The 17876-nt window shown below is 40.4% G+C and overlaps 1 protein-coding gene across 1 annotated transcript in view; it reads right to left on the bottom strand.

Annotated features, from left to right (window-relative positions):
• Window positions 1-414: 414 nt before the first annotated feature.
• Window positions 415-17876, bottom strand: part of NOX3 (NADPH oxidase 3) — a 47863-nt gene continuing 30401 nt past the window's right edge. Inside the window, exons 11-13 of the mRNA XM_054023640.1 lie at window positions 10875-11021; window positions 4992-5116; window positions 415-632 (exon numbers count right to left, since the gene is read on the bottom strand). Coding sequence (XP_053879615.1) covers window positions 506-632; window positions 4992-5116; window positions 10875-11021 — 399 coding nt within the window. The 3' untranslated portion in view covers window positions 415-505. The remainder of the gene's footprint in view (window positions 633-4991; window positions 5117-10874; window positions 11022-17876) is intronic.

Here is a 17876-nt window from a genome sequence, read left to right as displayed (position 1 = left end):
TCATACAAACTCCATCCCCAAACAGGAGATTTATAAAATATTCCTATAGTCCTCTGGGATATAATTTTTATCCTTATGTGTTTATTTGTCTATATAGTTTTGTCTTCTCTAGTGAATATTTTTCCATGTGTTTGTACATATATAATATTGTCATTTGTCTTATTCAACTGCTAACACACTTGGGATGTTTTCTGCTTCACAGTTTTATTGCATGGATGGGTAAATGCATTATATGATCCTTATGAACTGTGTTTTACACCTCAGTACAGATCTAATATATTTTTGCTTTTGTTTTTTTAAAATAGAGCAGAGCTGCATCTTCTACTAACTTATGTAAATTCTGTGGGGTTTTTATGCTTTTAGTTTTAATTTTTTTTAAAAACCCTGAATTATAAAGACACTTGGGCCCAAATCCTCAACTATATTTAGACCCCTAACTCCCACTGATTTCATTGAAAAAGCATACAGTACAATGATATCAATTATAAAATTTCAAAAATACTGTTTAGAAACTTTCCTTGTTATAGTGAAATTGAACACCCCTAGGATCAGCTGATGAATACAAGTTGCACCTCTTTTGAAGGATCTTGGAGAGAGCTTTGGGTCCACAGAAGAATACACCGATGCTGTTGCTGCAGCAATAACAAAAAGATAACAGAACAAAACAAATAAACCACATCTCAGTTTTGTTTGACTCTTTTAAAATGGCCTTTTGACAAATGCATTTTAAAAGTTTTGCCTGTGTTCGTTTCACAAAGTATTATTTTATAACTATTTTTATTTTTAATTCTTCTTTAGTGTTTATTACATTTTATTACAGTGTTCAACTGGATTGCTATAGCTGAGATCAAGGCCGGCTCCAGCATTTCTGCCGCTCCAAGCAAAAAAAAAAAAGCCGCGATCGGCGGTGGCAGTTCAGCAGCAGGTCCTTCGCTCCTAGAAGGAGTGAGGAACCTGCCACCCCCGAATTGCCGCAGGTGCCGCCCCTCTCCCTTGGCCGCCCCAAGCACCTGCTTGTTAAGCTGGTGTCTGGAGCCGGCCCTGGCTGAGGTTGCAAAAAAATGTTTTTAATGATAATTTTCTGTTTTCACATTGTCATAGTTTTCCAAAAATAAAAAAAGCCCTACTCCATGGGCTGAAATTTTCCATTCTTTGTCTCTAAGTGGAGATATTTTAAAAAAATGCACAAAATCCCTGCAGTTATTTTTAAGTTCTATGAAGATTGAAAAAAATACACATTTTTGCCCACAGACATAATTTAAAATCAGCTGAATTTTGAAACTTGACATGTAAGTAGTCCTCATAGAAGAATAAGTGCATGCCCAAGTTTGCAAATATCTAGGCAATGATGTTACAGACAATAGAAAAATAGCTATTTTCTGCACAATAGAATATATCATTGTTTGAGGGTTTGCTTTTAAAAAGACACTGCACATATCCATTAAACATATAAAGTACACACTCATTAGCTGTGCACCTATTGGAGTAAATTTTCAGAATTTGTGCCATTAGAGCAGGAAGCTAAATCTGCAGCAATGAGGTGCAACTGATGTTTGCTCCCAATAAGCTTTCTCAAAGGAAAGTGCAAATGAGGTTCAAGTGAATTCTAACCACAAAAACAGTGTTGCAGAAGTGTTAAAACTGTACCAAGAACATGTGCCCACCACTGAATTTCCAAAGCATACCTATGCCTAAGTGGAAACTGGAGCTCCAAAATGTTTGCACGAATAATTGCACCTATAAGATCTTGGAATGGCTAAGAATCTGATTGGCTGCTGCTGCTGCCCCAGTCTCTAGCTGGACAGTCCTGGCTCTGTACTCTGTAGCAGCTGTGAATGGTGGATTCATGGTGTAGTACAGCAGTTCTCAAACTGTGGGTCAGGACCCCAAAGTGGGTCACAATCCCATTTGCCAAGGCTGGCTTAGACTTGCTGGGGCCCAGGGCCGAAGGCTTCGGTCCCCCATCCTGTGATCATGCAGTAATTTTTATTGTCAGAAGGGGGTCGTGGTGCAATGAAGTTTGAGAACCCCTGGTGTAGTAGATACACCACCATCCCTACTCCATCTGCAAAGAGACTCTGTTCATTGCACAGAAGGGAGTCCATGTGGACTTGGACTTAGTGGTATAAAGGGGTGTAGACCCTAGTCAGGAACAGCCCTAGTCATTTTGCTGGCCAGGGCAGAAAACATTTTTGGCACCCACCCTCCCCTAACAGTCAGGCAAAGAAAACCTAAAACACAGTTGGCCAATGAGTTGGGGAGGGGGAGCCTAGCAGTCCAGCGTCCCCTGGAAGCTGGTGCCCAGGGCGATGGCCCTGTTTGTCTGCCCCTAGAATCAGCCCTGAGTCTGGTTACCTCATGAAATCTAGCTACCCCTTTACCCACACACAGCAGAACCATGCCAGTTCCTCTGCATCCTGAATCATCTGCACATGCAGAGAGCATGGAGGAGCTGCAGTTTTTGCCCCATACAGGTCCAATAAAATGTTTCTCTTATGCACTTATTCCTTTAAAGAGTTCACATTTGACCTTAAATGTATAAACTGAGGCTCACAAGCAAATTCATAGATTCATAGGGACCATTGTAATCATCTAATTTGATCTCCTGTATAGCACAAGCCATAAAATTTCCCCGCAATAATTCCTTTTGAACTACAGCATATCTTTTACAAAGAGATCCAACCTTGATTTTAAAATTGCCAGCGATGGAGAATCCACTATGACACCTTGGTAAATTGCTCCAATAGTTATTTACATTCACTTTTGAAAATTTACACCTTATTTCTAGTCTGAATTTGTCTAGCTCCAACTTCCAGCTACTGGATCATGTTATGCTTTGCTAGACTGAAGAGTCCATTATCAAATATTTGTTCCCCTTGTAGATACTTACAGACTGTGATCAAGTCACCCTTAACCTTCTCTTTGTTAAGCTAAATAGATTGAGCTCTGTGAATCTATCACTATAATGCATGTTTTCTAATCCTTTAATCATTCTCATGGCTTTTATCTGAACCTTCTCCAATTTATCAACATCCTTCTGGAATTGTGGACACCAGATCTGGACACAGTATACCAACGGTGGTCATACCAGGGCCAAATGCAAAGTTAAAATAACCTCTTTATTCCTATTTAAGATTCCTCTCTTTATGCATGCAGGGATCGCATTAGCCTTTTTGGCCACAGCATCGCAATGGAAGCTCATGTTCAGCTGACCATCCACCACGACCCCGAAATCTTTTTCAGAGTTGCTACTTCCCAGGACAGAGTCCCCCATCGTGTAAGTGTAGTCTACATTCTTTTTTCCTACCTGTATTAATTTACAGTTAGCCATATATTTGTTTGTTCCCAGCTTATCAAGCCACATCACTCTGTATCCATGACCTGTCCTCATCATTATTTACCACTCCCCCAATTTTTTCATCGTCTGCATACTTATCAGGAATGATTTTATGTTTTCTTCCAGATTATTGATAAAAATGTTAAATAACACAGGGACAAGAAATGATCCCTGCGAGACCCCACTAGAAACACCTGCTTGATGATGATTCCCCATTTACAATTATATTTTGAGACCTATCAGTTAGCCAGCTTTCAATCCACTTAATGTGTGCCATGGTAATTTTATATCATTCTAGTTTTTTAATCCAAATGTTGTGTGATAGCAAGTCAAATGCCTTATAGAAGTCTGTTACATCAACACTATTAACTTTGTCAACCAAACTTGTAATCTCATAAAAATAGATATCAGGTTAGTTTTACCAGATCTGTTTTCCAAAAATCCATGTTAATTGGCATTAATTATATTACCCTCCTTTAATTCTTTATTAATTGTGTCCTGTATCAGCCACTCCATTATCTTGCCTTGGATCGATGTCAGACTGAAAGGCCCATTACGACCCAAATTCACGTTCCCAAAACTTCAGTGCTGGATTCTTAAGAAAGCATCATAACATTCAGGACTTCTCACCATCACCTTCTACTCTGTGCGTGAAAAGCAGCACAGAAAGTCTTTCTTGAAGATATTAGCTATATTTTGGATATTGTCAAATAATAAAGTTTAGACTGCAAGTTAAATTTGACTGCAAGCCTAAATTTTAAAAATATGATTTTGTAGTAGCAATATTTCACAAATAATAAAAAGGAAAAAATTATATTTTCTATTGTCAGCCCTTTGCCCATTTTTTAATCTTCCTTCTTATTTCCTGATTTGTATTCATCTTTACCTCTATCAGTTTGTTTCTCTATTACTGATATTTTTTCAATGTTTTGGTATTCTTGAAGCTTACTCTTTTCTCTCTTCCCTTCCAGCATTTTAGTTTTTCATTCATAAAAAAATGCTTTTCCCCTTTTCCTTTCTCAACCCTTTCTCCTGAATGCAGGACTTTAGCTTGTATTAACAGGTAAATATTTGGAAATGGAAAAGAATCACAAAGATTCCAGAATTTTCTGGTGATGAACAGAAAAATATTTCAAATTCTTTCTTCAAAGGCTTCCAGGAACAAAGAAGCTTTTCTCAGACCACTAGCAAATCCACCAGGTTCAAATGAACTGTCTTTGCCAGCAGAGATGAACTAATGACAGAACAGCACAGTCTTACAACGGTAGCCAAATATTTTGGGAGAACAAACATATCCTTGACATCATAAGAAAAAAAAATCACAGTTTATCTCTTTAATAACCGTCTTCAAGGGAAATTAATGTTACTTTGTCCTTTGTGCAGAACTGTAATTGGATTGTGTGTTTCAATTATATCTGGCAAAGGCCAGGATATTGAAATACTTATAAATATTAGATTTTCTTATCCAAAAATTAGATTTTATTGGCATTCTCTTTCTGAGATTTCTTCATTAAAAGCTTCATTAAACATAAATCTTCTTTCCACATAGCAAAAAACTAAATTATTTTAAAAGGGTCATTTTAAAAGATTTGCCCTCCCACTGTTTATGTTGAGAAAGAATTACATAATAAGGCTAGAAGCCAACCTGCCTTACCTAGGATGATTTTCTGCTATTTGCCTGAACTCAGTGTCCCAGTTCGGCCTTCCATAGAAGGTCTTCTGTCTCAGACCAGTAATTACATCCATCTTTTCATCATCATGTAGAGCTATATGAGTAGCCTAAAGCAAAATGTACAGCAAGACAACAGTTTTAGAATCAACAACGTATATGCAGAGTAAAAAGTAAAGCGATAATACTGTCTCTGAATAAAAGGTGGAAATATATATTACTCGGGGGGCGGGGGGGGGGTTGACTTATAATTATTATCAGAGGGCAGCACTCTGCCCCTAAAGAGACGGCAGACTGGGGGAAGAACAATATTTTCAAAAGTGCCTAAGTGGCTTAGAAGCCTAAATTCCATTTTCAAAAGTAACTTAGGTACATGGGCACCTAAGTCCTATTGACTTTCAATTAGACTTGTTCCTAAGGCCCTGATTCTGAAGGGTATTTAGGTGCCTTTGAGGATCTGGGCCTAGGTCACTTTTGCAACCATGGCTTAGATTCCTAAGTTTCTTAGCAGCTTTTAAACATTTCCCAGTAGTTAAGCGGGTGATAACCATTTTAATGTTGAAAAGAAATGATTTTGGAAAGGAAAAACATAAGTAGTGAAGTAATGGTGATTTTTAAATAAATATTAGAAATTATATGCAATATAGGAAGTCTGTGTATCCAGGATGTGTGTACTTTGAATTTTCAGTTGCTCACAGAGGAGGAGTCAAAGAGGGTATGCACAAGTGGTGCACAACAGTCTACCACCCCTTTTATTTTTGTATTTGCCGAGAAAAGAACCTGCTTAAATATTCTGAACAATATTCCACCTCATACTTTCATATGGCATATACAGACCATCATTCGCGGTGGCCAATGCTTTACCAATAGCATACTTTATGATATCAGACAAGCAGCAATAACTTTCCTTTATTAAGTTGATAAAGGAAATTTACTTGCAAGTAATTCTGCTTGCCATTTTCATTCCCCTTATTCCCCCAATATTCTCCTTTCAGAAAACATTATTGCACCACCTGTAAGCAAGGAGGCAAAGAACCAAAGTTGATATTGAGGATTATCCACACCCATTTTAACCTCAGTTGAGAAACTTCCAGAACAAGTAAATAGATGTATTTTCTAAACTTGATATATAATAACCCATCTGTCCAATGCTCTATGTACACGACTAAGCTCCCCAAGATAAGGACCATCTCTTCTTGTATGCTTGGAAAGTACTTAGCACATTGTAGGCACTATAGCAAACCAATACATAAATAATAAACCAATTAACAAGACCATGTTAATTGATATTGCCATACCAGCAGAAGAAACAAAAAAGAAACAGGAAGAGAAATGGAAAAGTATGACGAACTCTGCCACAAAGTGGAATGATGATGGAAAACAGAACAAAGATGATTACAAGAGCACTTGGAGCAGTCCCTCAGAGTATGAATGAGCAGCTCAGGAATACAGTAGGTGTGCAAAACATCATGATTAGTGATCTCCAGAAGCCAGTGCTCGTAGGCTTTGTGAGAATATTAAGTCAAAAAGAGAACCAGTACATTGGAGCCCCTAAAATGCAGAAGTTCTGTAGACAGTTTAACAAAACTTTTGACTACCCAAACCTACAGAGTCAGTTTGTGGTCAGGATTTATTGGTGACTCATGGGAATAAATTTTTGATGGTACCTTTCCCCTCTTTATGCTTAAAGATCTTGTATGTTGTGAAGGTGAAAAAAATCCCTATGATATCCTACTGAGGGATAATAATAATTATACTGTAATATAATTAATACTATTATAATTAATACATATTATTATTTGATCCAACATAGCAATGCCTATGTTCCTTTTCTCCTAAATAATATACAGGATTCCAATATGTAGACAGAAATAAGGCCTTTTTTTTTTCAAGTTACATGCACAGAAATGCAGTTATGTGCATAATTTGCAGGCAGATTTACTCTCTCTATAGGTTCTTATATTGCACCCATCACTGCATAGGTATTTAAAAATCAAACATACAATCTCTCTCCATTTTCCTTCCTCTGTAATTAGGAGTAACGTGTTTGTTTATATTATAGACTATTATTATTATTATCCTTGTGAAGAATTATTGAAGAAAAACTAAGTCAAGAAATTTGTTTGGAATTTAGTTCTGAATCTGATGCGACCTGTGGTCATTATCTTTTGCAGGAGTGGATTCCATAGTTTGGCTCCATCCCTTAAGAAAGTTTCCTCTCTTGTGTTCATGACTTTCCCCTATTTCTTGACAGCTTCAGTGTTCTGGTGAGGCATAGCAGTCACAAGAGGTCATGGTGGTAAAGGGAGATGTGGTCTTCCTGCTAGCTTGGGCCAATCTCATGGAAGGCTTTGAATATCATGGCAGAGGACTTGAACTGGAGTCTATTCAGTGGAGAGCCAATGCAGGGACTGGATGATTTGCTCATGGCCAGCTGTGCTGCTCAGCAGATGGTGGCTGCATTCTGTACCAAACGGAACTTTTTCAATATTTGTGACTTCAGTCCTAAGCATAATGAATTACAGTAATGAAGCCTAGATGTCTCAAATGCATTGCCAGGACTGGGTTTGATATCTTGAGGCACAGTTTCCTGACCAGCCACAGATGGAAGAGGGCTTGTTTGCCACCATATCTCTATTTGGCCATCCAGTGGCAGAAGAATCTATAAGGATGTCAAGACTGAACAAATTTAACAGTCTGAAGGCATATGCCCTCAACGGAGGGGAAAGAAGTAAATTCTCCAGAGTGATTCTTGCTTTCTAATATCATCATCTTCATTTTGTCTAGGTTCAGGTTCAGTCAACTGCTCTTCATTCAAATGTTGTTCTTGGCCAAATGCTGGGGGATAGCCTGGAGAGAATGCTGGTTTTGTTCTATGTAAAGGAAATGTAAACCTTGGTGTCATTTGAGTATTCCTGGTATTTAAGCTAAAGTTGTCACACAGTCTCCACTAGTGGTTTCCTAAAGATATCAAGTAAGATGGGGAGAGGTTTAAGGCTTGTGGGATTCCACATGTGAGAGCTCTGGAGGTAGAGGAACTGTTACCAATTACAATTACAAAAACCCTCTGTGTTTGGTCTGAGAAGAAGAAAGCCATTTCACTGTACTTCTTTTCACCCCTGCAAACTTTTGGAGGTGGGATAACAGTAGTTGGTGCTCAGTGGTATCACATGCCACAGAAAGGTCCAAAGGTCCAACAAGATGTCCACCTCTGTCTATGAGCTGGAGGTCACTCACGAGAGCAAAAATTGTTTGTTTCTGTACCATGTTCTGGCGTGAAGATTCAGGATATTGGCAGCTGGCATTTGATGGTGACCATGTGTTTTGTTAGCTTCTTTATTAGCTTGTTTAGAAAATAGATGGTAGATAATAGCCCGTGAGTTTGCTAACATTGAGCAATAAATTATTTAATATTGGTCAGACTGTTGCATGCTTCAGCATGGGTAGTAGATTTTTCTCTCCAAAAGAAGTTTTCACAGTCTCTGTTAGATAACTAGTATAAGACAGAGGTTCTCAACCTTTCTGGGCTCACAACCCATTTGTAAATGTTTGTGGCCTGTCACAACCCAGTAAATAGTCTGGGAATAGAGATCCTAGAGTGGTTTTGGTCAGGTCCTGTCCCCTGGGGGAGTTTCAGGGTTCCCAGATTTCTACTGCATTAATAGCCCAAAGTGACTTAAAAACTAGCCCCAAAGTAGCCCAATCTATTTATTGAAACAATTCAAACAAAGTGGGAGGGTGTATTTGGGGGGGGGGAGGGTGTGCTGGAGGGAGTACCTATGGTCTCACACACAAGGTGGGGGGAAGTGTCGCTCTCTCTGGCTCCTTGTCATGGTGGTAGGGTGGCTGGCGCAGGCCTGGGACTCAGCACCAGCCCATCAGTAAATGCCTCCCTGTGGGCCTTTCCCTCTCCCCAGGGTGGGGAGTTGGGGCCTGGTCCTGTCACCCTCCTGGCCGAGCTCTGAGGTGAGGAGGTGGCCCAGTTGAGAAGTACTTGCCGGCTCCACTTACCTGTTAGGCTGGCCAATTACCACAGAGTGGTGGCTCCTGCAGCTTCTGTGTGTGGGGTTGGCTGGGCTTGTCTCTCAACTCTGGGCACTGCAACCTATGGGGTTGCAGCGCTGCTCAGGTTTGGCCCTACCCCGCTGACTGGACCACATGACCCTTTGAAACATTCTGGCAACCCAGTTTTGGGTCCTGACCCATTGGCTGAGAAACTGATATAAGAGGCTGTTTGGACTATGTGTATGTGAACAACTGCACACATGCATTTTGAAAATCAATCCCATAATGCTGAAAGCACCTCAAGTCATTACCTTTTAAATAATCCCTGAGGGAAAGTGGAAAGGAATTAAGATGGGAGAAGAGCAAGGCTACAAGAAAAAGAATGACTTGTGGTATATTTCCTCTTTTTTAATCCTGTAAGAGTCCTTTCATTAAATGGAAAGAACAAAAAGTAAGAAACAGGAGGAGAAGTTTTCCTTTCCTGCATCTAATGTGACTTGACTGACCAATTAATAAAGCAGAGAGAAAGGAAAGACCCATTTGGGGCCAAATAAAGAGGGAAGAAGCTGAATGAGCTTCCTTAGTCTAAGTAGTATGCAGATCTCAGAGTGGGATCTATCAATGAAATTTAAAGTTGGCAAATTTAAAACTGATTAAAGGAAATACATTTTCACACAACACACAATTAACTTGCAGAACTCACTATCCTCCAGCCAGGTCACTAATTTAGTTTGCCCCTTTCTGAGGTAACAGAGTCCAAAGAAATATATATAGTCCCACGTCCTCACAATAGGGAGGGCCTTAAGTTCCCCTGCTGAGCCCTCTAGGTGACTCAGCTTCGCCTTGGGGCTTTCAACATCTCTACCCTCTCCTTACTTCTGAGAGGGGTATGTGGAAGGGAGGTTTTTGTACTCTCCAAAACAAGGGTGGTTGGTAGGGGCCCTCTTAGTGTACCAGGCTGCAACCAAGAGCCCTATTAGAGGCAAAAGTATCAGCATACTGAAGTGCCTTGAGGCTGCCTCCCTGGGTCACTTCCTACCATTCGCCACCCCCCAAAGTCTCAAAGTCCAATGTAAGATAGCAAAAAAGAAAAATCTGAACCTTCAGCCCAGCTGGTAGCCCCTTCCTGGCAGCAAAGGCTTTTGTAGTTCCCTTGTTCAGGAGCTCTCAGGATAGATCTGTCCTCCTACCCTGACTGACCCCTTTTTTAGCCATCTGGCTCCCTTTAAAGCTCCTCCTCCAGCCAAAGCAGGTTCTGCAGTTGGGGGGGAGGGAGGAATAGAGAGAAATCACCTGGGCTCAAAGCTGCTCCTTAACCTGTTCAGTTCCAGTGGGGGGGTTATATAGCCCATCACAATGGATAACAAAATATATATTTTTAAACATATAATAGTAAGGAATTAAAAACAACAATAATTGTGAAAGGATTTCCACAAACTATCATGCCAACATCCAATTTAGGGTTCAGAAGAAATTTTCCATGCTGGCAAGTTGTCTTCCACCTTATTCTACAGCAGATAATACTGGTGACTTCCAGAGATAGGATATTGGACGAGATGAACCACAGGTTCGATCCAATACAGCAATTCTTATGTTCCTATTTTCCTAAAGCTGAATTGGAAGTGGGCTCTATATTTACAGTTCTTTGTCTCCTTGCTGCCTGTTAATGGCGTTATAATGGTGTAAGTGTGGAAAAATATCACAAAAGATTTAAAAAGGAAATTTTAGGAGAAAAAAAACTGTTTATCCAATACTTCAAGAATTTAATATAATTACATTAATTCATCCATTTGCTTGTTCCTGTTTCATATGCTGCCATACTGGAAAATAAGGTACATTAACTCAAACCTATTTAATTAATACCTGATTTTCATCCCAGCCAGTAAGAAATATATGATAACTTAGAAAATGGGTTTTCCCTTTCTCAGCCATTTGTGTTTCCAGCAAGAACAGGAGATCAGCAAACCACTCAAAGGCAGATGCATCTCGGCAAGTCCAATAGAAATAAACCTGTCAGGTAAAAGTAAGGAAATTCAACAAGACACAAGCTTTCAACAAGCTTTCTATAAAGCTCTTAAATTATTTATGTTGAGATAAGTGGTTAATCTTATAGCATGCTACTGTACTCCAGTAGAAATTTAAACATGATCCCATCTACTTTTGACATTGTGGAGTTTCTTTGTATGTTTTAAAACACCTTTTTCTTCTTAAAAAATGTGAGTGAATTTAGTGATTAAAGTATTAATGCAGACAGGCAATATGCAAGCCATCTAACTCTGTCAATGCATCATGGCTTACAAAACCTAACTCTGCATTTTTCTTGAATAGAGACTGAATATCCTATGAAACTCTGCAGTGATTTTGAAATGTGATCAAACAGGGAGTAAGATGAGACCATCACACTCAATTTCATTCATCCATTAAGAAAGTTATTCTATTTTGTTGAGATTCTTATACCATGCCCATCACTGTGGTATTCAACTCTGGTTCCAAAGGTGAAAAATCTATGAACTAGCCCACTCTGTCCTTTTAGTCTTAAGGTTGCCAATACCGTATTGAGTGCAGCATTAAACATCTATGCTTCTAGACAAAACTCTTAATTAAATTCATTATGGTTCTCCATTTATTATAGATGAGGCTGGTAGTGCCACCTACTATTAAGGTTGCCAGACATTCCAGTTATGAGATTTTGTTTTCAGTTGCTTATAACATTGCCAAACTTTAACCATTTGGGCTGAAATTTTCATTGCTGTGTGTTGGCCTCAGGATGATTTTTTTGGGGGGCAAATTTCACCCAAAATGATACAGCTGTTTCCAAAACTGAGACTAAGGGGAAAAGATGTTGTTTTGCCCATGTTAAAAAATTCTTGAGACCTATTCTTTGTAATGCTCTAGTGCCTTCAAGTTATAGAGCAGAGAATAGAAATTTGATGGGGGCGGGCTTTGTGTCAGGGAGGTGCCTTTTATCATCTTGTGACAACCCACCTAAATTTGTCCAAGTTATAAGCCTTTGAAAAAATCACAGTTTGTAAATGTTTAATAGAACATTAATATCGCTTAACAGCTAAAAACCGTAAAGACTCCTTCCTCACTGTGCATGCTCAAGCCTCTGACATCTCCTACTGCTGAACGGACTGCACAGGCATCATCCCTACAGAGTGACTGTGCATGTTCCAGCCCCTTACAGCAGCTACACATGACCAGGCTTAGCATGTGCCACCCCCACAAGGCAATTGAGCATGCTCCAGACTCTGGAGCAGTGATGGGCAACCTGCGGCCCGCAGGCCACATGCGGCCCATCAGGGTAATCTGCTGGCGGGCCTCAAGACAGTTTGTTTACATTGACTGTCCACAGGCACGGCAGCCTGCAGCTCCCAGTGGCACTGGTTCACTGTTCCCGGCCAACGGGAGCTGCGGGAAGCAGCGTCCAGCACATCCCTGTGGCCCGCACCATTTCCCGCAGCTCCCATTGGCTGGAAACGGTGAACTGCGGTCACTGGGAGCTGCGGGCGGCCGTGCCTGTGGACGGTCAATGTAAACAAACTGTCTTGCAGCCCGCCAGCGGATTATCCTGATGGGCCTCGTGCAGCCCGCAGGCCACAGGTTGTCCATCACTGCTCCAGACTCTCACAGCTCTTCTGCGTGACAGGACTGCACGTGCACTATTCTCGCAGAGAAACTTAGCATGTTCCATCCTCTCACAGCTTCTACACATGACTGGACTTTCCACGCACTGTTCCCTCAGAGCAACTGAGCATGCACTAGCCAAGGGCTACAGGGGTGAAGCTGGCCTTTCCCTGTAATTGCTGCTCCCAGCAGCTCTAAGCTGGGCTAAGGTCAGGCACTAGAGCTGAGAGCAGGCTGCTCTCACTTACCCTCTTGATAGCACCTAGGCAGCATAGAAGAGGAAGCTGTCTGATTCAAATGCAGAGGAAACAAAAGCCAGACCAGTAGGAGGAAAAATAGTTGATTGGGACAAAAAGTCTGGTGAGATTAGAACTAGCTGGGCAAAGAGAGTGAGACTGGGAGGCAGGGAAGGGAGACTGGGCCTGGGAGCTGGAGGAGAAGCTGGATTGGGAGCAAGTGAGGGAAATGTTTGGGGGGGGGGGCAGATTGCAAACCAGATGGCTGTGGGGAGAATAGGGAAATTGGATGAGGAGTTAAGAGGAAGTGGGATTCAGAGCCAGTGAGGGTTGGGGGAACCTGAGATTGGATGAGATGGGATTGGCCGCCTTGCAACCTTAATAATTTTTTTAATGTAATTATTTGTATAGTCCCCTAAAGTGTACTAGATACTTTACTAACCCATAAGAAGCCCCTTCTCTCTCTCTCTCTCTCTCTCAAAGAAAAGAATGGGGACAATGGATGTTAGAAGGGATACAAAGCTATAAATAAAGTTAGAAAAGTGATGTTTGGCTCTTGTTTTGTTGTGTCCATGATTTTTATACTGTTTTGGTCTTTTTAAAAATCCTTTCTCCTCTTAATCCAAACCATCTCTCTTTCTCCTCACCATGCCCCAGTGCCTTGACCTTTAAATATCAAAGGAAGTCTGACAGGTCTGCCTAATGTGTTTTTGTCTCAAACACAGCACATTTTGAAAACTGGTTAATCCACCTTCAAATTCAGCGAAACAAACTCTTAATTCTAGTCTTGTAGCCCCACACTTTATTCACTTAACTGGACTACTTCTTAGGTGTTACTACTAACTAAGCTTTTCCTATCCTTGAATAAATCACATTCTACATGTAATAAATTTGTGCTTTGGTTATTGTGATAATTTGGCATTTACAGCCCATGTGTGTAGAATGAATAGGGGTAAAGTTTTATTTGAGGCATGCTTATGGAGGATGAGGTTTTGAAGCTTCACATAGAGGACAAATGAGATACACATAGTGGTGTTTCTAGTACACATATATGCAAGGTAGATGAAATAGACTGAGTTGTATAGCTTCTAGTGAAATGGTAGATGGTGGAAAGGGAATATGTTTTGTATTATAAGTGATTACATGGCAAGATGTTGTGTGTTTCACTCTGAAGAGTTGTGTGAATTAGAGGAAGGTCTAGGGCTAATATGAGGGGTTTCTTAGATCTGTACTCTAGGTGAGTGCTCAGGGTCTCTACTGGAAATGTGGACAAGTTCTCGTGGTGGAAAATAGTGAATATTCTTATAAATATATGAGGATATATATATATTCTTTCTGGTGAATAGGTAAAGGATGAGTTTTATATAGGGTCTGGATTAGGGCTGTTTGCAGAACCTTAACTCTAAATATCTGAGGCCTGTTTTTTGAATTATTACATTGTTTTTACATTAATATAATCCCATGGCTTTCCATGGAGTTGCTGCTGACTTACCCTGGTGTAAATATGAGGAAAATCAGGCCCATTGGCAGTAAAACATTTCATTTTGGTAACTAACAACGGTGTTGTTTTAAGTTAACTGCTATGTACAATATTTACAGACTTATGTCGCCCTTTACAAAGTTTTTGTCTGGGAATTTTGAAGTCAGCAGTTGCTAAAAGCACCTGATACCTCTGAAAATCAGGTCACTGAAAAACATCACTATGAATTTTATCATGGCTATTGGTGACTTTTACTGAGGAACTGTCCCCACAACCTCTATTTTACCATCTAATTACTCACATCTTTTCAACAACTCATCTTACAAAAATGTATGGCAAGTGCAGATGGGTGGGGAAAGGAGGGGAGGGGACAATTTACCAAATCCAATATATTGTGCCAAATTCATCCCCACTAAAATCTGTGCCAATTGCATTTCTTAAAATTGTCATTTGTTATTAATGAGAAATATTTGTAATTAATTAATTAATAGAATTTTCCTCACAAAGAATATTTTTGCCACAAATAGAGTCTCGAGTAGGAAGGAGAGAGAAGCTGGTGAGGAAAGTTGGCCTATGGAAACATGAAACTATGAGGCACACAGACTCCTAGAAAAATAAAGGTAATTATGGTAAATATTATTTATAAAGCGCCTCCCTTTCTTTCCACTGAGATGCTCTGGGCACTCCACAACATATTACAAATATGATTAAAATACAATAAAAATGCAATAAAATTCACCCTCATTAACATTGTAGAATAAAACCATCCAGGAATGGTGTATTTCTATAAGTAAGCAAATATTCTGAATTTTGTATTTTATTGTAGAGCTCACAGTATTAACTATCTGTGCTATTATTTAGGCTCCTCAAAAAAACAACAACCCCTCATTAGATTTATGTTTCACTAATCCCCACCCACCCCACCTATTATATTCATCATCTTGATGGCTTGCACAAGTAAACTGCCTTAAATTTTCCAAGTGCTCTTTCTGCAAATTGAGTTAGATGCAGTATTACTATTAATCAGATCTGTAAGACAGGATTTTGAGTAGTCTCTTATTTAAATAATGCACTTATACTCCACGCCCTCTTCATCCTCATATATTTATCATTAATTTTTCTCCACCGTACACTTGGTAAAGTAAGCAAGAGCAGAGAGCTCTGCTCTCTCACATAAGGTGCATGCATATACTTCATAAAACTGCTTTCAGCACAGTGCAAATCATTAATAACTACTCCTTGATGAACATTCACTCCCCCTCCCCGCATCTGAGAGCACTGGGGAAGGGAATGGAGCAACAGAATCAGCTTGTACTCAGAAGACATAGCAAGAACGACTATGGGGGAGCAAGGGAAAAATATTAATCACCTGCTCTTACTGCTGCTCTTAAATGGGTAGTGTGGGGGGGGGGGCTACCCAACAGCTGCTTCTGGGTGGCTGTGGAGGGCCCACAACCTGAGTAACCACACCCCTTTTGGGTTACAGGGCATAGTCCGGCACACTGTAGTTATCTCTATCCTCCACACTCAAAGGTGAGGGTCCTGCATGGGTGCACTAACAAGACGATCAAGAATTTAGCACTCAACCGTATAGGCATACAGGCTGTTTCCCCAAAGCAGTTTTAACACGACGTTACATTTGACAACATGAACTCTGCAGCCTTTTAGTATTTCCAAATTACTGTATTTTGCTGGAAAGTTTGTGGGATTGGGTGAATCTTAAATAGGGAACAAGAGGATACAGCTGTTTGCCAGTGTTAGAATCTGGGTTAACCAATACAGTTTCATAAATTCCCAACTGCAAAATTGAGGTGTGAGGAAGAAACCAGCCTGTGCATAACTAAACTGAATGGTAACACTCCAGTCATGAGTCCTGGAATGTCCCATCCTAACCATCAAAAAAGCAATATGAAAACTACACTCTAAGGCTATTTAATTGTGACAAATCAATTAGATAAATGTGTACTGCTTCTGATTTGCTGTGTTTTTTTAAATTATACAGCTGCTGATATTAAGCAAAGCTATTAGTATTTATATCTCAACTATATGTGGGCAACACTAGGAAATATTAGTTTAATAACTGTAATGATAGCTGTACTCAAATCAAGATGAAATTGTTTAAAAAAAATAAAATAAAATCCTCTTATTTATTTCCTTAATCGACATTTCTATGGTACTCACCACTATAGAAGACGAGTGCCACATACTTGGAGACAGATTAAATTATTTGTAATTATACCACAAGTGGAAGCTTTTAGCCAATGGGGAAAAAATTACTCTGAGATTAAGTCAATCTCACTTAAATGAGTTATAAAAAAATTCTAATACTACTTTGGACTTCCACAGCACCTTCCATTGAAATCTCAAGATATCTTTCCAAAATTAATGATTTTAGCCTCATAACACCTGTGAGAAATAAGTATCGTTATTCCCATTACACTAATGAAGAAACTGTGAAACAGAAAAGTTACATGTAAAGTAGAAATAATCATATTCCTGTTTCTCACAGAGGTCCTGTGAGACTTAATGCATTATAGCAAAAAGCCACGGCAGGGTGTAAATTATTGGGTCACTCGGGCACACCTTAAGTACATTCAGCCTTGTGCCTTTATCCATCCCAGAAGGCAACCAAGTCTTCTAGTGCATGCCCTGAAAAGTGACTTGCGGCTATTAAAGTATGGGGTATTGTTAATTCTCTCTCTCTCTCTCTCTTTCTATCTCACCCACACTTTCCCTAGTCTATTTGGACCCCTTATCACCTCCTGCATTCCCAGAAACCATGCTGCTCTTTCAGCAGCAATTTGTCATCAAACCACCAGTTTTAACTCCCTTTAGTTTATAAAGATCAAGGCCTTGGACCTGCATTCAGGTCCCTGTGGGTGGATCCTTACACTGGTCCGCCCACAGACACAGTTGCAGCTCTGGCTCTAAATCTGAAACACTGAACAGCTCCCTGTTGAGTTTTTACATTAGAAAGTGAATTAAAATGGCTGGAAGGGGAAGGGACAGTTTTTACTTGCCACTTTCTTTTTAGTGTTTCACCCTCTCGCTCTTTCCATTTCCACCCCAGCTGTCTCTTCTTCACCCTATCCCAGGGGTTGGCAACGTTCGGCACCCTGGTGGGCCGGGCCAGTTTATTTACCTGCTGACATGGCAGGTTCGGCCGATCGCGGCCCCCACTGGCTTGCTGTCTCGGGCCAATGGGGACGGCGGGAAGCCGCGGCCAGCACATCCCTCGGCCCGCACCGCTTCCCACCACCCCCATTGGCCCGGGATGGCGAACCATGGCGAGAGCGGGCCGCAATCGGCCAAACCTGCCGCGTCAGCAGGTAAATAAACTGGCCCGACCCGCCAGGGTGCTTACCCTGGCGAGCCGAGTGCCGAACATTGCCGACCCCTGCCCTATCCTCACAAGGCACTCCCATATTATTTATTATTATTATTATTACAAAATTAGTTCAGATAATTAAGAATATGTTAACTTCATTGGTGCTGTCCAGGACCTGCAGCCTCAGGCACACT

The sequence above is a fragment of the Malaclemys terrapin genome, chromosome 3 (assembly GCF_027887155.1).
Source record: "Malaclemys terrapin pileata isolate rMalTer1 chromosome 3, rMalTer1.hap1, whole genome shotgun sequence".
Lineage (NCBI taxonomy): Eukaryota > Metazoa > Chordata > Testudines > Emydidae > Malaclemys > Malaclemys terrapin.
This window is presented reverse-complemented; position numbering and strand designations above follow the sequence as displayed.